Genomic DNA, 25390 nt, shown 5'->3' with positions numbered 1-25390 from the left:
GTTTATTTGATTCTGCCTAACCCAGATTCAGTGCGACGTGAAATTATTTTGAGTTTTTGAAAGGAGTCAATACATGTAGCGTAAAACTTACAACCTTTTCTTAAGTGCCATACGTGATTTCTGCTGCAATTCTCAAATTGAGGTAAATTTTATGCTTACATTTTTACTGTTTTCCAATTTTATAAAGTCGGAACATTAAGAGCATTACGATATTGCCAAGAAAATACCATTCAGAGACATCACTGAAGGACTCAGCTTTGTGATGGCAGCTTCGTTCCCATATAATATGGCAGTATAGATAGATCGTCAAATCTGTCTATTGACATAAAACATACGTTCAACATACAAACTAGAGACGTCTGCAAGCGTTATTTTTTTGACGTATATGTTGTAAAAGCAGAACATGTACATAGCTGACCTATATATATATTAGTAGTATATAAATTACGCATGTTTTTACAATGCTATAAATTGGGAAAGGTCAGAGAAAGAAAGCACATTTTGAGATCTCTTCTCGAGGTACGAAGTTATCAAGTATGATACATGATGGCAGCAACTAAGCAGAAAGCCAAAAGAGTATTGACGTAAGGTGAAAGAACGAGTAGACAGGATCAGACATTATGAAATTCTTCAAAGCGAGCATCAAGTGAACAAGTGATGCAATCGAAACCGCCGTCGGTTACATTTTGATTTTGCAAGACTGCCAAGGAAACGGAAACAGTGGAAAGAAGAAATAGAGTTGTACATGGATTTGTCAATGGATGGGAAAAGAGAACAAACGAAAATAAAATTATTTTTTACCTGATGCCGATAAAAGGACGTGAAATTTTGCAGACTATGCAGGTTAAAAAATGAACGAACTTTAGCGCGAACAATTGCTGCATTTAATAACAATTGCAATCCAAAAAGAAATGACACAGTTAAAAGATACAGACTCTTTTCTAGACTGCAAGGAATCAAGGAATCTTTCGAACAATTTTCTACAGATTAAAAAATTTTTCCAGCGAGCTGCACTTTTAAAAGTCTAAAGGCCTGCTTATATGGAGCCGAGTTACCCGACTAGGCGAGTAACTCGGCTGGTCGGGATAAGATAGCACTGTGTTTATATGACCAAGAACTTTGGCTTACAATCCGATACATCGTTATTACTTAATATCCTTTAATCGAAGTATACTTTAAATCGCAAAGTCTTGAGCATCAGAAATAAAAACATTAATCGACGAGGTACGACATTTCTCGAGGTACGAAATTATCAAGTATTAAACAATACAAATAACTCACAATCATAAAGAGAACGCTTCAGATGAGGGAAGGATCAAATCGTTGTTTCCGGTCACAAGAAATTTTTATGTAATCTTTTAATCATTAGCATTCTTTAACAGATGTTGTCTTACCGCGATAAAAGTGTTTGTGACAGACAAACTATTTGCCTGTTACGACAGCTACTCGACATGTATTTATAAAATCAGCAGTAATAGTTTGAGCACTTACTTATTTTTCACCAATTCTAAAGGCTATTACAAAGGCAAACAATTCATGCTGGTAAAATAATATATAGCTCTTACAAAAAAAACAAAACAGACTAATGGAAATTTTGCCATCATTCTTGTGAACACAAGTAATGACCGAAATATAACTGATAGCAATAGAAAGTGTAAATTTATTGATAGTCTGTTTGTATTGTGGAGGGTCTAGTGAAAGAAGTCCAGTCAATCAACATTTCAGTAAAAGCGGTATTCCAATCTAGTTTATCAGCAATAAATTTCAAATGTTTTGTTGCTCAAAGAAGTGTGAAATGCCTTGTATAATCATCGTCAGGGCATAATGCTATCGCTTATTGGGGCACTTATTCATATATGCATAATATAAATCCGCAGATAAGAATACATTTCAAATAAACTTAACAAAGGCATATATGAAAAAGAGCCCAACCACGAAAGACAGACAATAACAACAATCAACACTTAATCGATAGCATAGGTACACAATGGTTAGCGAAGGTTAAAATAACATAGTAAAAGTAAATTTAATTTTGTCTAAATGTTTGTGCAGGGATTAAACATATTTAGAGAACACTGATAAGACAATGAAATAATCACAATTAGATGATTCTATTCAACGTTAGTAAAGGTCACTTTGTTTTAAGCTCGATTCACAACAAAGTACAATTTTCTTTATTTTATGTGATAGCTTGAAAAGACATAAGGAAATCATTTTTGTGCATGTAAAGTCTTTGTTTTCATTTTGCTCGTACTTTCGATAAAAAGCATTCACAAGAAAAATGACACAGTATCGCTATAGCTCGACAACAAAAAATGAACACACAGGGAGTCCAAATCAAATGAATGAAATGTTTCTGGGCAGATATGAAAAGCTTGGTGGCAATAATGTTTGTGTTAAGCACGGTATGAATAAATGATGGTCCTTTATCCAATTCTTGACTTGCAATACAGCCATGTTTGTGGTCTGATACAAAAGAAAACTTTATCAGAGTTATTGTTGGCACCAGCCGGCGTGGGCCAGCAACATTGTTTGATAAATCTCAAGAGAACGGTTGCAAGTCAAGAATAGTGGCTAATCACGAATCATCATGACTTCGAACATCAAAAGCACGAGTTCTTGTTTGTCTCAGCAAACGAACAGATTAAGCAAACGTAAATAATTGATATGATGCCCTTCAAATACGATACGTGAAAATGCACTTTTATGTATTAAATGTATTAATAAAATATATTACTTCATAATATAACTCTGATTGCGTGTTTCAGATAAATTCTTAATGTTATTCGGTGGAAACCAACCATGCTTTCCGCACAATCTATCTTTTTTGTTCAAAAGTCATTTCTCCTAAAGATTTTTCAATCTGCAAGAGTCTTGTTGAAGCTTGCAAAACTTTGCATTACTCTCAATGATGCCGTCAATAAGTTATTCTGTGGGAAATCGTGTAGTTGAATAAGTAAATGAGCATGGCTTTTTTAAAATAAACACAACTGCTTAATAGTAATGACGCAAACGCGACCATTATGTAAATAAAAATAAGAGCAGAAGCTAATGATACAAAAAGCTTAATGCTGCCGCCATTATTGGACTCACTGTAAAGGAGCGCATAAAGTTTCAAAACTTAAAAAAAATTATTTTAAGTAATTAGAAACTAGAATAAATAATTATTGGTAAATTCTACACAATTGTTTAGCAAATTATATATGAGTACTTTTTCTTCAGCTAGAAGCTTGGTATTGTAAGTAAACAGAAATAGCACCTTAATCATTTAGCAAAGTCAAAACAATTGCCATTCAAAACAGCAGCGCGGTATGAAAAAACCTTATTTAGAAATGATTCAGACCTTACTTAAAACTTATCTTCCCTTTAATTATGATTTTGATCATAATGAAAAAAGCCGGCACATTGATATTTGTTTCAATAGATAATTCTCTGACTAATATAAGCCTCTATTGTCGATAAATAAAAATTATAATAAAATTTTGCAGCAAATGCTTATTCATCCTCTTTCAGTTAGCTTAGCTCACCCGTGTCAACGTTTTACAATTATGAAACTTTATCCGTCATTCAAAAATTAACTACCAATGGTTTATTAATAGTGAGCATTTTTCACACTAAAAACTGAGGTTGCTGAGGTCGTTAAAGAATAATGAAGAGCTGTTTGTTTCTTTGCTCAGTCTAATTAACATTGTTGTGAGTAGTATAGTACATGGGGGTAGGAGATCAAAAAAAGTAAACTTTTTTTTATCTCATACGCCCCATGTACTATACGGAGTTTAACCTTGGGTAAAAACTATCTTTATAACAGCGTAAAATAAGACCATGGTTCAAAGACGTCCCTCTGGCAAAAGGTCATTTAAAAAAGCTGTGTAAAAATAGTCATTGTTTCAAAGGGGGTAAAAATCTCGAGGTTACAATCTGTCGTTTAAAAATATGGAATCTATATGTTTTAAAAACTGTCTTTACAAACAAATGTTAACAAGCATCGGTTCGGAGGGGACTCGGCAGCACAGATCACGTAGTGATCGAGCAGGGGAATGGAGTCCCCGAGAATTCTTAGCGACGGTGGGGAAAATTTTCACGAAGTGAAAATTCGGAGCGCCCCCGTGGATTCGATGAATATTCAAAGAATATTCGAGAATAACAGAGGCTTAAAAAATGCTCCTCAAAAAACCGTCTTTAGAAATCAAGTGTTAACAAGGCCCTGCCAGGAGTCTGTCAAGCGCGTGTCTTAGTGCATGTTTTTAACAATGGTTGTTTAATGTAGATAGCACATTTCATCAGCGCGTTTTAATAATCAAGTGTTAATAAAGCATTGGTTTTGATGGGGCTCGGCAGCGCAGAGCACAAAGTGCTCGAGCAGGGGATGGAGCCCCATCAAATTCTAGGCGACGGTGGGAAAATTTTTCACAAAGTGAAAAATTGGGGTCGCCCCCCCGTGGATTCGATGAATATTCGAAGAATATTCGAGAATAACAGAGGCTTAAAAAATGCTCTTCAAAAAACCGTCTTTAGAAATCAAGTGTTAACAAGGCCCTGCCAGGAGTCTGTCAAGCGCGTGTCTTAGTGCATGTTTTTAACAATGGTTGTTTAATGTAGATAGCACATTTCATCAGCGCGTTTTAATAATCAAGTGTTAATAATTTAATGTTTTATAAACTGCCTTCAGCAAACAGTGTCATAGATGATCTTTACAAAATATGGAATCTATATGTTTTATATAATTTTTGTTAAAAGTGTTTTTACTAATTGTTTCAGGATTTTGAATCTTTTTGTATATCGCTTTTGTATTAATTACTTATTACAAACAGTTATGTGATATGTAGTCAAACATGAGGAGCAGGTATGTATGATTTTACTCTAACAGAGGCCCACGCTACATGCTTACTACACATTATAACTGTTTGTTAATATTTAGTTATTTGAACCGATATTATAATGGCCATAAGCTAATGTTGTTACACCATCATCTAATATATGTCGTTTATCATCAAAACAGCTGAGTGATACTTTATTAATTTCATAACTATTAAGTTGATGGTTTACACTTCTAATAGTTTTCATTGTATGATGCATTTGTTTGTTTTCAAATAATGTTGTTTTATAGTCTTCATGTTTTATTTCACTCTTAATAATATTTTTTTTAATTCCTTTAGCTTTTTTATCTCCTTTATTATTATCTTTAATATAACTATACATCTTGCTTCTTAAACCAACAAATTCTTTAACTACTATTCCAGCAGCTTCATCTTTCATTTTACCAATAACTTTTTTATTAGTTTTATCATGATATTTATGGTATTCTGGGTAATCACTGAAATCAAATTTATCTTTATCATTCCAAAAATCTTGATAGACATCTTCAGTTTCAATTTCATATGTTAAACTATCTGTGTCTGTGAAAAGAAGTTTAGCTTTATCACCATATTTCTTCTTGATATAATTGTAATGAAAATCATACATCAACGTTTTACTTAAATCTAAGATACACATGCCAACATATGCAGGCCTGTTAAGGGTTAGTGTTTCTTTGATCTTATGCACAGCCACAAGGTTCTCATTGAAGATTTTACTACTTACATAAGTAGGTTTTGAAGCTAATTTTAATAATTTATTTTTATTAGTTACTAGTCTAACATCTACTCGTTTTCGTAAGTTTTCCATGGTTTTACCGAATACCGAATTATTCATTAATTTGAAGAAGTCCTTTTCAAAAGAATTTTTTGCATTAGTTCTTTTTTGAGTATTAAAGTCTATGTATTTTTTCAACCATGGAGATTGATTAAATTCAAGTACTCTATGTACTTTTTTTAACTTTAACCCAAGATCTAAATATAGTTGAAGATTTCTATAATGTAAAACGTATTTGTATTTATTTTGTAATGTAGGAATTAATTTTGAAACTAAACCTGTTGATATATTATAATTAGAAGCAATTGTCTTACAATATTTTGACAGCATGTCGCTAGTTACTTTAACTTTTTCTGGTGCAACAGGATAATCGTTATGTAAATCATGTAGTTCTTTATTGTATTCTAAATCAACTTCTAAAATTAAACCTTTTTTTACTATCTGCTTGATATTTAGCAAGGTTTATGTTGTTAATCTGTTTATCAGTTAACCATTTGAAATTACCAGTAGGTAAGTTTTGTGACATAGCCCAGCCATACAGATTGTTAGCATCTAAATACGTTAAATACTTCGATGGCTTATTATTATCATAAGATGATTGATATTTGTTATTAGCTTTACCATATCGATTAGCAATATAACTAACGCCTCCTCTCATACCCTTTTCAATGAATTGAAACATATCAATATCTGTCATTAATTCTAATTTAATATCTGTCATCTTTAACATAGCATCCCAAGACAACCCAGGAGATGTGAAATAGTGGCATGGGTCTAATTTATAATATTCAAGACATGTTTTTCGAAAGTTTTCAAATACATCAGCTAATAACAAAACGTCTGATTTCAGATATAGGTCATGATACTCACCCATGTTTTTCATATTGAATGTATCCCACACTTTTTCTGCATGATGGTATTGTTCATCTGATATATTATCAGCAGTAAGAATACTATAAAAGTCTTTTTTTGAAGGTAATTTTTCATCAAACTTTTCAAAGCTATCCATATAATCATATGGGTATATACCTTTTGAGTCATTAAATTAAATTTTCACCTTGAAACTGCTTATAGGTATATTTAAATGAATCTTTAGGTAAATTACAAACAAGCTTTTCAAGACTAGAGCTCATAAATTGAAAACTATCAAGAAATGTTAAATGGTTTCCTAACATAAAAGCCATATACTTTTCCATATTATTAGGTATAGCATTTATATTCATATGCGTTTCTTCACCTTTTTTGTTTTTGTATGTATGCTTATTAACAATAGCTCCTATTTCTTGCATAATAAAATGGCTGTCATACCCACGCAGATTGTGAAATATTACTGGGATTTTAAATTTATCAGAGTCTATTCTAAGTTTTAAATTACAATCTTGATGAGCTGACCCTCTATATTTTCCAGTGATATGACAATGGTCTCGAACTCGAATATCTTTGTTAGTATATTTTTTGTTACAGATATGACATTCATCAGCTTTTTTAAATTCTTCTTCATCATCAGAGGTCATTTTTAATGGTTTATTAAAGTAAGTTTTCATAATATTTTTACAATATTTAACTTCTTTTAACATAGCTTCCATAAATTTGTAAACAGCCTTTTCACCTCTATATAGTTGAATTTGTTTAGTAAATTGATCATCATAGCAACAAACAACTTTATACCCATAACCACAGTCAGTATGTTTTTGATAGGCTTCTGTATATGAGTTACCATTATCTTGTTGGCAACCAGATATCTTTTCTGTAATAGCTTCAAAATCAGCGTATATAACAAACGGAACAGCTTGTTGTTTATGATAGTTGTTGAAGTTCAGTATGTTATTATTTTTATCAGGCATTTTTACTGCTTGTGTACCATTTATTAATATACAGTTTTCTATATGGTTATTTAATATTTTTTCAGAACTAAAACATTGGAGGCAGCGCATACAAAAGTGTTTTCTTTCCTTATGCTTTGTTTGATTGTACATAAATTTATTAAAATCTTTTATTAATACATAATGTTTGTTTTCATTATCAGTTATCAATAGTAGTTCCATATGGTCTTCAAATTTTTCTTTTGATATATAAATGGGGTATGGTTGCTTATTTTCATAACCGAAAACGTTAATGTTAATTTTGTTTTGCTTTTCGATTTTATTATAATGTTTAACAGTCACTGGAAATTCAATCCCAGAGTAGTCTAACTTGTTAATATATTCCTTATCAGATTTTTTAATTCTCTGTGGATACTTATTTTGTGGGTTAATATGTCTAATATGACACCATCTAAAGCATTCATTATCTCTATTTTTGATATTTATCAAACCTTTTTTACTATTTTTAAGTTCTTGTGGTAAATTAATGTATGAAGATCCTTGTAATGGCTTGTATTTAACAACATTAAGATAATGATTATCTATAGAACGAATAAGCCATCCAGAACCTTCTTGTGTATATTTATCAATCTTATTTAATATATTTTTTTCTGAAATTTGTAAGGATTCATTGATTTTATTAGAATTAGTAATTGTTAAAGCTGGACTGTTGAAATAAGCAATTTTGTTAAAACCAGCAGTACCATCTTTTATTTCAAATTTTTCAAATGTTACCTTAAGCGTTTCAATAATTCTTTCATTGTTGTTAATATTCTTTTATGTAAGATACTTTCTAGTGTTCTGTAATTGGGATCTTTATTGTTAATAATGCTTATTTCATATGACTTTGTATAACCTTTAAGAGCATTGTGTGTTTCTCTTATTTTAACTCTTGGTGTTGGTACTGGTTTTTTATTTTTATCTGATAGCATCTGTGTATTATTCTCATACTCTTTAACCATATCTTTTACACTCTTTCTTGGTTTTGGGACTGGTGTTAATACTTTGATTAATTCGTTTTTTCTAAGTTTATAATAACCTTTAACCTTTTTTTCCTTAGCAATAACTTTTAACTGAGATACATTCATTTGTTTGATATTGGATTGTGATAGTACTTTTTGTACTGGTTTGTAAATTGAAGTATTATTAACTTCAACCTTAGGCTTTTGATTTAATATTAAATTAATTAAATCGTCTTTAGTCAACTTTTGAAGTTCATCTTTATTCATATTAGGCATACTATTTAAAATACTCATGTCTTTAAGTACCTTATGTTTTGTTTTATCTTTATTCATATATATATAGTATATATTTTATTTTTATTTTTTAAACGCACTAATTTTAATTATAGAAATAAATCTATATTTAAAACTTTTTATAAAACTATATTATTTTTTATTTTTGAATTTCGAAATGTTTTTGTCCTAAGATGTAAAGTTTTATATGCTAAACTATATGTTTTATTACATGAATCACAATGCCATGGTTTTGAGAGCATATATAATGTCCTATGTTGTTTGATTTGTTCTTTAGTATAAATTTTTGGTCTTCCTCGTATTGGTTTATCTGAACACATATATATACTAATACTATATATTTTATTTTTTAAATAGTTATTTAATGCGTTTAAGATAAATTTTAATAATTCCATTAGCACTTGAATGATTACAATATTCATATAAATCAAATTTTATAACATAAACATCTTTATCTATATTGTTAATGTCATACTTAAAATAACAATCATCCCATCCATGATATTTATTAAACATAGCTTTAGTTATATATGTAAACTGTGGTTTATAAAAATCACTACTCATAGTATCTTTATTAGATGGTTTAAATGTATTTAGTATAATCGGTTCATAATCAATATTCATTGCACACATAATATGTAAAATTTTTGTTATATTTTCTATATTATATTTATTTTTTGAAAAAGATAACCACTCATTAGTGTTCAATTCATACTCTTTATATATATATCTATCCGTATCGTCTTTATAAAAAAGCTCATATGTTAATTTGTGAATATACATGTTTTTGTCTTTCATTATTTCATCTAATAAATCTAAACTAACTTCATGTCCTTTAAATTTATATACATCTTTATTTTTTTGAACCACAACCATTCTATACTAATACTATATATTTTATTTTTTTTAAGGTGCGTTTATATTATCCTTTGTTTTATATAATGTTTTTTCAAAATCCTTCAAAACAACTTCTATATTAGAACTAGTTTTTTTACAACATAGAATAAAATTTCTAATCTTTTTTAATAGATCTTTAAGATTCATATATAATCATAAATGTTTTATTTCTTTGACTGGGCCCAGTTGTTATAATAAGTACAGTCGATATTTTTATCCCACTCAAGGATTTTATATACTTTACCAAATAATCTATCATCAAAAACTCTTCTTGTCTTACTATTTTTCATATCTCTAACAGAGTGTTTTAATGGTATACCTCTCCTACTAGCTAAACGTATTACATAATAGTTATACATACTAACATTTTTTTATTAATTAATTTATGTTTAATCATAGTACTAACAACCTTTATAAAATCGCTAGTCAATGTTTCAACATGTTGAAAAGTTACACACAATCTAATTTTATTATAAAACCATTTTTTCCTTGAATGAACTGATTGTTGACATTTCCAAATCTCTGGTATCCATTCATTAACTATCTTATATGAGTGAACAGAACCACAGTGTTTGCACACATTCCTTGTATTATTTGAAATAATTTCTTGATTTTCGCAACATAAGTATGTCTTAACAGATTTATTAATATAACTATCACATATCTTTTTATCACAAAAGCAACAATTTACGTAACCAAAAAACTCTTCTAACTCTTTATGAATCAATTTATTACAATACATATACTAATACTATATATTTTATTTTTTTTAAGTAATTTTATATAATAAATATCCAGATATAATACCAATCACAACCATTGTACCAGATTGATAATTTTTCATAGTATTAGATTCTTTGTAAAAGTCATGTAATTGTGGTTCTCTATGAAATGTTAATCCGTTGTAATGTGTCGTTTTTACTTTTCTAAGCGCATCTAAAGCTTTGTTTGTAAGTTCTATATCATCATCAGCATACTGAATTTCTTGTCTTAGCTGTTGAATTTTATCATGCTGCTTGACTTCATTTTCATAGAATGCATCTTTAGCTCTTTGTAGATTTATTAAAGAATCGTGGTATCTTTTCATTTCCTCAGTGTAACCGTTTTTATCAAGTTTATGAAATAACCAGCCTGCTAGACTAAATCCTAGGCCATTAACAACAGCTCCAAAAGCTGTTCCAACCCCACTAGTAATAACACTTGTCATATATATTTATACAGATTTAACTGGATTTTCAGGAATCCATTTTTTGTCTTGAGCATATTTAACTAGCATTGTTGATGCTGTAACAGCAATAGCTAGTTTAGCAAAATCTTTGATACTGTTTGTGTCTGTTAATTTTTGACCTAGAAGTTTTTTAGACGCCATAGAAAGACCTACAGCAGTTGTTGTCACAAGCACTGCATCAAAAGCCTCATTCATAAATTGTTTCTTAGTCATAGTATTACTCATATATAATAGGAAATATTTTATTCAAATGAGTCTAAATTATATTTTTTATTTTTTTGTATCAAAACATGTTTTTCACTAGTTGTTTCTTCTCTCGCTTTATCGTTTGTTAATTTTTCCTTCCTCTTATCATCTTTCCGTGTATAATAGAGACTAGCAATAGCAGTTAATACTCCAACTGCTCCAAATAAGAATCCATAATTAATATTCCAGCTATTATCCTCAATTTTCTTTTTATTTTCTAATTCAATCTTATTTCTCATTTTTTGTTCTTTAGCAACTTTTGATATAGCAGCTAAGCGTTTACCAGCTTCAACTCTAATAGGGTCTTTCTCTTTCTTAATTGTAGTTATCTTTAAGTTTTCTTCAGACATGTTATATATAATACTGTAGATTTTGTTCACAGATAACTTATAGATAACTCATAGATAACTTACAGATAACTCACAGATCTTTATATTTTTTGTTATATTTACTCAACATACCATCTATAGTAGTGCAATTGTCTATTATAATATCATCGATAACTTTTACGTCTGATAGAAATATCACTTCATCATAATGTAATCCTCTTAAATATGATCTTATATCCATAAGTATTTTTTCATATGATGTATATGCAAATTTACACATTTCTAAGTTATTATTAATCTTACTCTTAACCATATAACCTTGAACTAAAGCACCTAGGCCACTTAAAGTGGCTATAACTATCGGGTTGACGGTTATACTACCAGCAATAGCACCAGTCGAGACTAGAAAAATACTCCCCATGTTTAATGATAGTCTAATTTTATTTAATTTATTATACTTCCATTTATAACAGGTATACATTTTGTGATAGTACAAATACAACTTTTTAAGCTTTTCAAATTCATCTTGACTCAACTCACTCGAAATATGATTAAAATCTAGAACTTTTTTCATATTATATTATAAAACATATTTAACTAATATGAATGATGATAGCGTTGATATACTGAGTAAAGCAATCATATCTGTTTGATGGGGATTATTTACTATCATTTTTGTATGTTTATGTACTAATGGTTTTTTATGAACTTCATCTAGAGTATCTAGGTGTTGTGATGGTGCATTATCTTGATGTACTTTTTTAGGTTCTTCCTTTTTAACTCCATAAAAATTTATTTTAGAATTAATACCGAATTTCATAGTTTTATTAGCTAATGTTAAAATATTATTATACCCATCAATCTTTTTATTCAATATGATCATACGGCTGGGTATTAAAATCATACCAGGACTGATTGCCATATTTAAAATAACATTTGTGTTTTTTATAGCCTTTCTCATGTTAGATATCAATACAGTCGTATCATTCTGTACTACAGTATCCTCTACTAATTTCCTAAAAACTTTTTGAGTTTGCATGCTCTTAGATCCATGATTAACTATTGACCAATGTGTGCTAGCCTAATATTGTATAAACAAAACTTTCAATGCTCTCTTGCAAAAGAACTTTTCCGATTTTTGTAATACCTTCAGAATGATATGCAATGAAGCTCCTATAATCAGTGGTTGAATATTGAAAATTAACATAATACCCATCATTGTTTTTATCAAATTTTAAAATACCTTTATAAGGTATATGCTTTTTCAATTCCGTAAAGTCATATTTGTCTAATACCGATGGATGCTTCATAAATTTTTTGGTATGGTAATACAAATGGTATTTAACAAGGCTTTGTATAATTCTACTTTTATCAAAATTTAAATGATTAAGCCCGATGCCGCATAAAAAACTAGCAACATAAGCCCCACAAATCATAGCGTAGTACTCTTCTTTTTTATAATTTAAATGATTTTTAATATTGTATCTTATACCAGTCGGCTGTTCTTTTTTACTTTTAATTTCACTTGTCCACGTGGCTTCTATAGGTTTAAAATTACTCATAAAATAATCATTCTCTGTGACATACAATCTGAAGTTACAGATATCGACATTTACCGGCCTTTGAAATGTAGGTTTTACAATAAATTTTGAGGACCACCTATGTAACATATGATCGAAATAATCCTCAGAATGACCTTCATCTCCATTTATTGCTGCCATAAGATTTGAAAACAAAGGCGTTTTAGTTGTTTCTAAATATATTTTAGGCCATGTTGTATATGATACATGTTTTAAATCATCATCGCCTAATTTTATAGCATTTTCTTCTATTTGCTTGTTTGACATATAATATAAGCTATGTTATATATGAAAAAGTTCACTGTTTTTATAGACGGAGATAGTAAAAAAATTGACTTACAAGAAAGTATAGTAACAACTAACTATTCATATTTATATATTAAAAAAGCTTATGTGTATTGGGAATATAAAAATATAAAATTAAATAATACTTTAGCTTTTACAATAGGCGCAACAAAATATAATATAGATGCTGGTTACTGGACTTTCAAAATGCTTAAAACGTTTCTTGAGTCTGTTAACGTAAAGCTTGAGATGGTAGAAAACAATGGAACTTGTAAAATAACTAATAATAATGACGAGGTATTAGTATTGTCTGTTACTCTTATTAAAATGTTAGGTTTTAATGATACCATAAAAACTATTAAAAAAGGTATTGTACAAAATGGTGTTTCTAAAGTGGATATAAACAGAGGATTAAAGTGTGTGCAAATTTCTTCTAATATTGTAAATTCAAGTTATAATTATAACCCTGAAGGAAAAAAAAGTAATATAGCTTTAACTTTACCAGTAATAACAATTCAGTCGTTATTTGGTACTGTATACGAATACAATGATATTGAAAGTAAAGTTGTAATTATAAAAGGAACCTTTAACGAGCTAATATTTAATATATTAGATCAAGATGGTAACCATGTGAATGTAGGTAGTATTCTACTTGAATTTTATCTTGAGTAAGTTAAATGGATGAAGACATTAAAATTGAGCAAAGTTTAAGAGATATTTATTATAACCCGAAAACAGGGTATCAATCAGCAGAACGTCTTTATCAGAAAGTATTAGAAGAAGGTATAGATGTTAGTAGAAAACAAGTTAAAGAATGGTTAATATCTCAAGATACATACACTAGATATAAACCTATTATTAGGAGACATAAATTCCGACAAACAAGGGTAAACTATCTTGGTGAACAAATACAGATGGATTTAGTTGATATGGGTTCTTATAAGTATAAAAACAATGGTTATTATTGGATATTAACAGCTATTGAAATATTAAGTAGATATGCATTTGCTATCCCTGTTTATAGGAAAGACACAAATAATATGACAAAAGCTGTTGCAAAACTATTAAGTCAATTTAAAGATAGATTTAATGATTACCCGAAACTAGCGCAATTTGATGATGGTAAAGAATTTTATAATGTAGGTGTCAAATCATTATTAGAGAAACATGAAATTAAGTACTTTTCTACTAAAAATGATAAAAAAGCTGCGATTGTCGAACGATTTAACAGAACGCTTAAAACATCAATGTGGAAATATTTTTACAGTAAAGGAACATATAAATGGATTGATATATTGGATGATTTAGTATATAATTATAACAATACAAAACACAGTACAATCTTGATGAAGCCTAAAGATGTTAATAAAAATAATGAAGATGAAGTATGGAATACATTATACGGTCATGAAGTTGCTTATTTACCATTACCTAAGATTAAAATTGGTGATATGGTTAGAATATCAAAGTATAAATCTATATTTACGAAAGGTTATGAAGCAAATTTTACAGAAGAGTTGTTTAAAGTGACTAAAGTTATTAGAGGAGACCCGAATTTATATGAGATAGAAGATTTAGAAGGAGAGCCTATAATTGGTAAATTTTATGAAGAGGAACTATCAGTTGTGAATAAGAAAGATGATGTTTATAGAGTTGAAAAGATATTAAAACGTAAGAAGGTTAAAGGTAAAAAGATGGTTTTAGTTAAATGGTTAGGTTATGATAATAAACATAACAGTTGGATTCCTGAAAGTGAAATACAAAATATAGAGTAATCTATATAATGGCAGAAGGAGGTTTTGATTATATTGAATTAGAAGATAATAAGCAAGAAGATAATAACAATAATAATGAAGATGATAACAATAATAATGAAGATGATAACGATTATAATGAATATTATGAAACATCATTTACTGATGATAATTTTGGTGTAACAATAAGAAAAAAGACAAATAAAACTAATAATCTTCCTGATGTTCCTACTTCCACTCCTGTTTATACAAATATTAATAGACCTGAAAATGAAGTTTCTTTTGCTGTTGAAAAGTTTATTACAAAAACTTATAGAAAAGTGTTTAGATTTAATCAACTAAAAGGTATGGCAAATTATGAAGGTATAAATTTTAGATTAAATTTAGGTAAAACTGATATAAATAATATTACTTACAAACCATTAAATACAAGAAATGAGCGAGGTGTTGAAAGAATTGTTTTAATACGTAATAGTAATGGAGTACTACAATACAATAAAACAAAAAAATCAGAAGAAGCTGTTAAACAATTTAAAAACGAAATTAAAAGAATTATTAATTTACAAGAGGAATTTATAAAAACTGAAGAGAGTATGCCTATGGTTGATTTAAATAATCAATATACAGATAATTTCAATCAAATAACTAATGAAGAACTTAGAAAACATATAGGGGTAATGACCCCCTCTGGAACTATTGATAAAAGAACACGCCCGCAATTCATAAAAGCACAAATAAATCACTTTACTGAAGAGCTAAACAAAACTCAAGCTAGAATAGATGAAATAGAAAATGAAAATGAAAATGGTATTGACAACAATATTGATGAATTAACTAATTTGCACGAAAGAGCCGAAGAATTAGAAATTATAATTAGAGAAGAAGAAGATCAATTAGAAAAAGAGGATGTACGAGATAAACAGGAAGAAGACATTACTAGATTACAGCGGTTTAAAGAATGGGTTAAGGAAAATATCCCAGGATTATCAGCTTTAGCTATATCTGTTGCTGGTATAATTACAACCATTGTCATAGGAGCTAGAAAAGCAATCTTACAAAGTGTTCAAGCTACTAGTAAATTTTCTAAGGCTTTAGCAAATATAGGTAAAAAATTATGGCCAGTATTAGGGCCATTATTGAATATTATCGCTCAGGCTATATCATGGGGGGCTAAAGGCCTAGCATGGGTAGCTTCTAATCTATGGATTTTAGCTATTGCTGCTGCTTTGTTAATATATGATCAGTATAAACAAAGAAGAAAATAAAATATGTTTTAATATATATGAATAGGTTATTAGAAGAAGAGCTTTACCCTGGTTATAAACGGATTACTAAGACAAAAATTAAAGGTAATAGAACTTTTTATAGTATAACCTTTAACCCGAATAGTGTTAAACCGAATGAACAAATTTATGTTAATATACCGAAATTAAAATCAAATAGTTGCTTAGTGCCTGGTTCACTTAATCTATCGTTTGATCTTAAAATCAGTAATACAAAAAGTCACTTTCTAAATAATCTCAGTCAGATTTTACAACATAGACTGCAAATTAAAGTGGCTTCGGAAACCCTCTACGATTGCAATAATCATAATATTATAAATATATACAAAGACTTGTGGTTACCCAAAAGTGAACGGCAAAGTCTTATTGAATATGGTTTAATAGATAGCCAAAATTTAAGAAAATTAATTTCGAAAGATGATAGTGGTTCTACAAGTGGAGATTCACAAAAAGTAGCAGACAAATTAATGTATGATATTTATGGTACAAGGCAGAAAATTAATATTGATAACATTCTTAAAGACCATGGCCTCTATTGCCCTTTTAATATGAATAATAATTTTCAATACATAATAACATTACCACCAAGTGATCAAGTACTTGTCCCTCAAAACGGCCAAACTATCGGGGATTATGAATTAGAAAATATTCAGCTGGAATATGAAACTATTGAAAATCAAGAAATTGCTGATGAGGTGACAAATCTATATTCTATAGGAAGAAGTCTATTTTATCAGCATGTAACCCTCTTAAAAAAGGAAAAATGGGATAAGTCGAGTACATTACAGAATGTTAACGTAAACGTGCCAAGGAAAAGTATGAAAGGCATTGTACTACTATTCACAGAAAATTCAATTATTGATAGTGAAATATTTCACTATCCTTTAATTGATTCAGTTAAACTAACTATTGAGGGAGTACCAAATATGATATTCAACGGAGGTATGGATAAAAAACTATTTTATGAAGAAGCTAGGAGGTTTTTTGATAGAACTATCCCGATAGATTGCTTCATGACAATTGAAAAATTCTATAAAGATAAATTCGGATTAGTGATCGATTTACGCACTTTTCAAGAAAAAAATATTGCTGGTAACGGAAAAAAAATCATTAATATTCAAAACGGCATTCTTCTCGAAATTAAAAAGAGAGCATATACAAAAGATTTAAACTGTTACATCTATGTCATTAGTGATGCTCTTGTTCAATTTGTTAATAATGATTTACAAAGTATTCAATACTAAAATAACCAGTAATATATAAATGAATACACCTTTTCATATGATTATTCTAGGTATGACGAATTGTGGTAAAACCTTCTTTCTTTTAAGAATGTTAGAACAAAACTTTAATAGACATTTTGATTATATTATTTTACTTTGCCCAACGCTATCATATAATAAAACCTATCAAGAATGGAAATATATAAATGATTCTGATTTACTTAAAGTAGAATGTGACCAAGATCAGGTAGATATTATTTTAAAATATGTTAGTGATGTATATAAAGGTACAAATAGTCTTATTATACTTGATGACTGTGCGAGTTGCTTAGATGTTAAAAATAGGACATCGCAATTAATAAAATTAGCATTCAGTGGTCGTCATTATTTGCTGTCTACTATTTTTATTGTGCAACAATTGACTAGTATTTATAAACCTTATCGCGAAAATATAAGTTATTTAGTTACATTTTATAATACAAACCGCAATGATATGAAAACCATATTTGATGATTATCTTTATGGTGTTGAAAAAGATGATATAGAAGAAATAACCAAAAAATTGAAAAATAATAAGTATGCACATTTAGAAATACAACTTGTATACCCATACCAATGGAAAATTGTTATTCCGCAATAAAACATGTGTTATATATATATGCCAAAGCGTAAAGAGCCTGAAACAATTGATGATATAATTAATGAGATTGATTCCGCAAATGATACTATCAAAGATGCAGTATGTGATGATAATATACAAGATAAACCGCAAGAAAATTTTAATAAAAGAGATCAACTACTTAAACTAGCTGAAGATGGTGATTTAGACAAGTCAGTTGCTTACATTAAAAAGCTAGTCAAAAATTATTGATAAATTGTACACTGAATACGAGAAAAACGATTACAAAAGCTAATGAGTTTTTAACTGATTTAGTTATATCAAAATTTTCAGATATATTAAAAGGGTTTGATGCTATTGAAGATCCTAAACAATTAACAAAACAGCTTAAATCAGACGACCTTTTAAAACGAGATGTGTACAGTTTAGTAGAAAAAGTATCCCCCCTATTGCCTTTTTTAGGATTTTTATCTGGTAGTGTAACAACTATTAAACATGTTTACGAACATAAAAATAATAAACCGGATATAAAATCTGAGGAATAATATAAATGAGCTTATTTTATGGACATGATAAAACAGATATTAATGTAAATATACAAGGATCATTAGATAAAACACAACTATCAGATCACTACTATACTAAAACACAAGCTGATGGTAAATTTAATGACTACTATACTAAAACGCAAGCTGATGGTAAGTATGCTTTGATTTCTAATTTACTAAAATATTATACTAAAACACAAGCTGATAATAAATATGTTTTTGTTTCAAGATTAGCTAACTATTATACAAAGAATGAAACAAATGGTAAGTATGCTTTAAGTTCTAATTTAAATAAATATTACACAAAGACTGAAACAGATGGTAAGTATGCTTTGACTTCTAATTTAAATAACTATTATACTAAAACACAAGCTGATGGTAAATATTATACAAAGACTGAAACAGATGGTAAGTATGCTTTAAGTTCTAATTTAAATAAATATTACACAAAGACTGAAACAGATGGTAAGTATGCTTTGACTTCTAATTTAAATAACTATTATACTAAAACACAAGCTGATGGTAAATATTATACAAAGACTGAAACAGATGGTAAGTATGCTTTAAGTTCTAATTTAAATAAATATTACACAAAGACTGAAACAGATGGTAAGTATGCTTTGACTTCTAATTTAAATAACTATTATACTAAAACACAAGCTGATGGTAAATATTATACAAAGACTGAAACAGATGGTAAGTATGCTTTAAGTTCTAATTTAAATAAATATTACACAAAGACTGAAACAGATGGTAAGTATGCTTTGACTTCTAATTTAAATAACTATTATACTAAAACACAAGCTGATGGTAAATATTATACAAAGACTGAAACAGATGGTAAGTATGCTTTAAGTTCTAATTTAAATAAATATTACACAAAGACTGAAACAGATGGTAAGTATGCTTTGACTTCTAATTTAAATAACTATTATACTAAAACACAAACTGATGGTAAATTTAATGACTACTATACTAAAACACAAGATGATGGTAAGTATGCTTTAAATTCTAATTTAACTATTATACTAAAACACAAACTGATAATAAGTATGCTTTAAATTTAAGATTAGCCAACTATTACACAAAAAATGAAATAGATGATATAGTAAATAGTAAAGTAGTATATCAAAGTAACCAATTAAATTATACAACAAATTTTGATAGCCAACGAAATATTATCAGAATTGTTTTTAATAATATTACATTTATTGAATTTACACTTTTATTAATAAATACATCTGATAACTCTAAAACAGTTAAATTAGATATTATGGTAGATAAGATTAACAAAAAATTTATCATTAAAATAACAAATGATAACGAAAAAAAGATAGCTAATGCATTACTAGATTTATATTACATATACTGTTCTGATGATAATTTAAACTATATTTATATTATTATTGAACCAAAAAAATCTGCAGCTTCACTAGGTTATAACGAATGGAAAAGAAAATGGCTGACAGCATTTAATGGATTAACCAAAATTCAAGTTTATTCACACCATCAATCTACATTATCTATGAGATATAATGGTTATTCACCAAATTTCGGGGCTACTATAGAAGATAATATTTTATCAACTAAAAAATTTGTAAATGATGAAATCGAAAAATTAAAAAAATTTATTAAAGATAACTATCAAACTAAAAATCAAGATGAATAACTGTTTGTAATAAGTAATTAATACAAAAGCGATATACAAAAAGATTCAAAATCCTGAAACAATTAGTAAAAACACTTTTAACAAAAATTATATAAAACATATAGATTCCATATTTTGTAAAGATCATCTATGACACTGTTTGCTGAAGGTAGTTTATAAAACATTAAATTATTAACACTTGATTATTAAAACGCGCTGATGAAATGTGCTATCTACATTAAACAACCATTGTTAAAAACATGCACTAAGACACGCGCTTGACAGACTCCTGGCAGGGCCTTGTTAACACTTGATTTCTAAAGACGGTTTTTTGAAGAGCATTTTTTAAGCCTCTGTTATTCTCGAATATTCTTCGAATATTCATCAAATCCACGGGGGGGCGACCCCAATTTTTCACTTTGTAAAAAATTTTCCCACCGTCGCCTAGAATTTGATGGGGCTCCATCCCCTGCTCGAGCACTTTGTGCTCTGCGCTGCCGAGCCCCATCAAAACCGATGCTTTATTAACACTTGATTATTAAAACGCGCTGATGAAATGTGCTATCTACATTAAACAACCATTGTTAAAAACATGCACTAAGACACGCGCTTGACAGACTCCTGGCAGGGCCTTGTTAACACTTGATTTCTAAAGACGGTTTTTTGAAGAGCATTTTTTAAGCCTCTGTTATTCTCGAATATTCTTCGAATATTCATCGATCCACAGGGCGCTCCAATTTCACTTCGTGAAATTTTCCCCACCGTCGCTAAGAATTCTCGGGACTCCATTCCCCTGCTCGATCACTACGTGATCTGTGCTGCCGAGTCCCCTCCGAACCGATGCTTGTTAACATTTGTTTGTAAAGACAGTTTTTAAAACATATAGATTCCATATTTTTAAACGACAGATTGTAACCTCGAGATTTTTACCCCCTTTGAAACAATGACTATTTTTACACAGCTTTTTTAAATGACCTTTTGCCAGAGGGACGTCTTTGAACCATGGTCTTATTTTACGCTGTTATAAAGATAGTTTTTACCCAAGGTTAAACTCCGTATAGTACATGGGGCGTATGAGATAAAAAAAAGTTTACTTTTTTTGATCTCCTACCCCCATGTACTATACTACTGTTGTGACACTGTCTGTAATAAAAAGGGTTGTGAAATACGTTTCAGTAAAATATTTTGGAAACAGGATATTCACAATGTGTACGACATTTGGACGCAAAATGTGATAGTGTCATTTTTGGAGTGGGCAATCCCAATTCACAAGGCAGTGAATACACAGGCATAACTCAATATAATGGGGAGAGGGGGGGGGAGTGTATTCATGCAATTGAAAAAAAATTATAATTTTCTTGTTCAAGTATTTGACGTATAGCCATTGAAAACATCATTGCGTGGAAGGGTAGTGCGGATACTAATCCTTATAGAGACTACAATGCACTTATACTGTAATTATTCTTTATATTGTTGATGATATAAATATACAAAAAAAAGAAAGAAAGGCCATCATAACAAAATGTCACATGTTTGTAAATGTAGTATGTTTGTAAATGATGATCGTCCAGGTTAATAAAGTCCTGAGAAGGACTGTTTTTGATGTTGTTGACTGACGTTTCGACAACCTTATTAACCTGGTGTGGGTTTCGACAACCTTATTAACCTGGACGATCATCATTTACAAACATATAACGATACTCCCGGGTTCAAACCATTTACTTTGTAAATGTAGATCGTTCAGGTTGGTATAGTCCTAAGAAGGACTGTTTTTGTTGTTGTTGACTGACGTTTCGACAACCTTAGCGGTAGTTATCTTCAGAGTCAAATGAGGGGTAAACGTCAGGTTGGCCGCATTTGTTATCTGGTTCTTACGTCATTGTATTGTGTGTACAGGAAATGTGTGGGTGTCAATTGTGTATTGTCATTGTGAATTAGTGCGAAGTGTAATGTTTTTAGTTGTGATGTGTGATTTCGTTGTGATGTTTTTAGTTTTAATGTGTGGGTGTCAATTGTGTATTGTCATTGTGAATTAGTGTTAAGTGTAACGTTTTAGTTGATCGTTTGTTTGTATTGTGAATAAGTCGTTTTGTAAGGTGCCGGTAATTACTGTGATCAGTTCAGTAGTTGCTGAAATTGTAATGCATCTATAGAGGAGCGGGCGCTCACGACTTACAAATATGCACTCCGTTTTTGGTTCCGCTACGTAGATGACACGATCACACACTACATGCAGACGAAATTGATGACTTTCACACTCACATCAACAAACAGAACAGCCACATACAATTTACCGAAGATGTCGAAGAAAACGGAACTCTTCCTTTTCTCGACTGTTTGGTAAAACAGGACAATCAAAAACTACGAACAACAGTTTATCGCAAACCAACACACACTGACCGACTATTAGACCAATCATCTTACAACTCTACATCATACAAATATACACAATAATAACATTAACAAGACGTGCACAAATCATATGTGATTCACCGGACGCCCTACACAACGAAAACAACTAGCTCAAACGTGTTTTTGACAAAAAAAACCATAACTCTGACTTCATCATACGCAACACTTACAAACCAACGAACCCAACAAACTGAACAACTCAGTGGTAACAGAAACGATACCTTATATCAAAGGTACGTCTGAGACTATCTCGCGTATCTTACGACCATACAACATACGTGTCGCACATAAACCAATCACAACGTTACGACAAGTACTAACGAATATAAAGGACGAAGAACAATCCAACGAACGACAAGGTGCAGTTTACAAAATAAACTACTCCGACTGCAACGCATCTTATATCGGGGAAACTGGCAGGAACTTAAACATAAGACTTACTGAACCCAAACGAGCTACAGAGAAACAAGACAAAACTAATCACATTGCCGAATATCACCGAATCACAAAGCACAACATTGACTGGGACTCGGCAAAATGCATTATTTACAGTACTGACTATAGACAACGGCTTACATTAGAAAGTTGGTATACCAAGTTGGAACAAACCCCCCTGAACAGATCACAGCAATTACCGGCACCTTACAAAGGACTTATTCAACGAACGATCAACTAAAAACATTACACTTCACACTAATTCACAATGACAATACACAATTGACACCCACGCATTTCCTGTACACACAAGACAATGACGTAAAAGCCAGATAACAAATACGGCTAGCCTGACGTTTACTCCTCATTTAACTCTGACGATGACTACCGCTAAGGTTTTCGAAACACCAGTCAACAACAACAAAAACAGTCCTTCTCTGGACTTATACCAACCTAGACGATCTACATTTACAAACATGCAACGATACTCCCGAGTTCAAACCATTTACTTTATAACAAAATGTCCACATCCCAGCCAGTATTTTTCTATAAACAAACATGGAGCTAGTCTGATTCCGCCATGTATACTTTTATTATTAGTTATATAGCTATCTACGTTAATATATATTCACTCACCCAGCACGTGCAAAGTCACCGCTCTGGATAAAGTGTCCCAACCGCCAGAAGCATCGGTAATTTCACACAGATAACTTCCTTCGTCTCCGAGCGTTACATTACGGATTTGCATAGTGGCATCTCCACGTCCTTGTCCAATGACTTCAACGCGACCTCTGTACCTCGGTGGCATTTCAAGAGACCCTACAACTTCTCCATTTTCCTCGTAATTTCTTGCAGTGAAAAATACTTCGTGGAACGTCGGGACCTTTTCGTTCGGTTTTGAAGTTCCCCACGTTATATGAACATCCATATCTTTGGCTTCGTACAACCAACGGAATTTGACGGTCTCGTTAATCATCACGATCGTGTCATTAGGCCAAGTGACAAAATACAGTGCACGTTCCGTTCTCACTATACATATGTGATCAACACACAAAACGTTTATTTGTGAGTAAGAATACAGTCAATTTTCTACATATCAATTCAAGATCAATGACATGCACAAGCCTTTGCCAATGCAATTTTTGACATGATGCAATTTGAATGTATCTAACTACATAGTTAGTTGGTCCGCAGGTGTTCAGTAGAATCTAATGATCCGAAATTTATTTATGCGATCAAGTAAATATTGAAATTTGACAAAAATTATGTTTTCACGTTCTTTTCAGAGGATTTTTTTTCAGGAAGTCGATCTTGAAGAATGTATTGTCGTTGCGCATTCGTTATCATGACTTTTTGTAATGAGTCGATAGTCAAATCTTAGACATCATGAATAACAAATTTATATGGCAAATCTCATATGCTCTCAAGCAACAACACTTACCCAGCATTGCGCTAATGAAAGCAAATACAAGCACATCAGTGACTTGAAGAACTCTTGGCATCTCTATAAAGGCGAACAATTCTCTGGAGCGTGTTTTGTAGTGCTTGGAACACTTGTCAGATGTTTTGACGTCTGTGCGATACTATACTTTTGCTAAGTAAGGATTAGAGCATAGCGTTATAAGCCGCATTCAATAATCTTCGACACTTCTTTGCAAATATAATTAACGCATCGCAGCACGCGTCCCGATGCAACATTCACTGAAAATAACAAACTAAAATATTCTAAATACTGGCACTCATTGTGTGATTTATTCCTGGGGACGAGGAACGCTATTGCGGCAAATGAATACTTTAGATAATGGTTTAACACAGAAACAGGTGGTTTTACTTTAGCTTGTGAAGCACGCTCAGTTGAAGTACTTTGAGGGGTAAACAATTCACTATTTGAACGTTCTCAAAAGCATATGTAGTGTCGAATAAATAGAAATGCCGAATATTCGCAGCTATTTTAAAGCATGCATTGTATGTTTTGAATTTTCATGACACGACCTTAAAAGCTAAAGGTTATATCTATAGGTATCGTATACCTTGAAAAATTATAAATGGAACTGGGAAATATCGAAAAATTATTCCCATTTTAGAAAATTGCAAAATGTTTTGTTATTAAAAATTTATGATATAATAAGTTATGAGACAATGAAAGATACTTAA

The 25390-nt window shown here is 30.3% G+C and overlaps 1 protein-coding gene across 1 annotated transcript in view; it reads right to left on the bottom strand.

Annotated features, from left to right (window-relative positions):
• The window catches only part of LOC124456353 (hemicentin-2-like), a 78096-nt gene extending 53164 nt beyond the window's left edge, over nucleotides 1-24932 (bottom strand). Inside the window, exons 1-2 of the mRNA XM_047006820.1 lie at nucleotides 24678-24932; nucleotides 23873-24265 (exon numbers count right to left, since the gene is read on the bottom strand). Coding sequence (XP_046862776.1) covers nucleotides 23873-24265; nucleotides 24678-24738 — 454 coding nt within the window. The 5' untranslated portion in view covers nucleotides 24739-24932. The remainder of the gene's footprint in view (nucleotides 1-23872; nucleotides 24266-24677) is intronic.
• Between the last annotated feature and the right edge of the window lie 458 nt (nucleotides 24933-25390).

The sequence above is a fragment of the Xenia sp. Carnegie-2017 genome, unplaced genomic scaffold (assembly GCF_021976095.1).
Source record: "Xenia sp. Carnegie-2017 unplaced genomic scaffold, XeniaSp_v1 HiC_scaffold_45, whole genome shotgun sequence".
In the NCBI taxonomy this organism is placed as follows: Eukaryota; Metazoa; Cnidaria; class Anthozoa; order Malacalcyonacea; family Xeniidae; genus Xenia; species Xenia sp. Carnegie-2017.
This window is presented reverse-complemented; position numbering and strand designations above follow the sequence as displayed.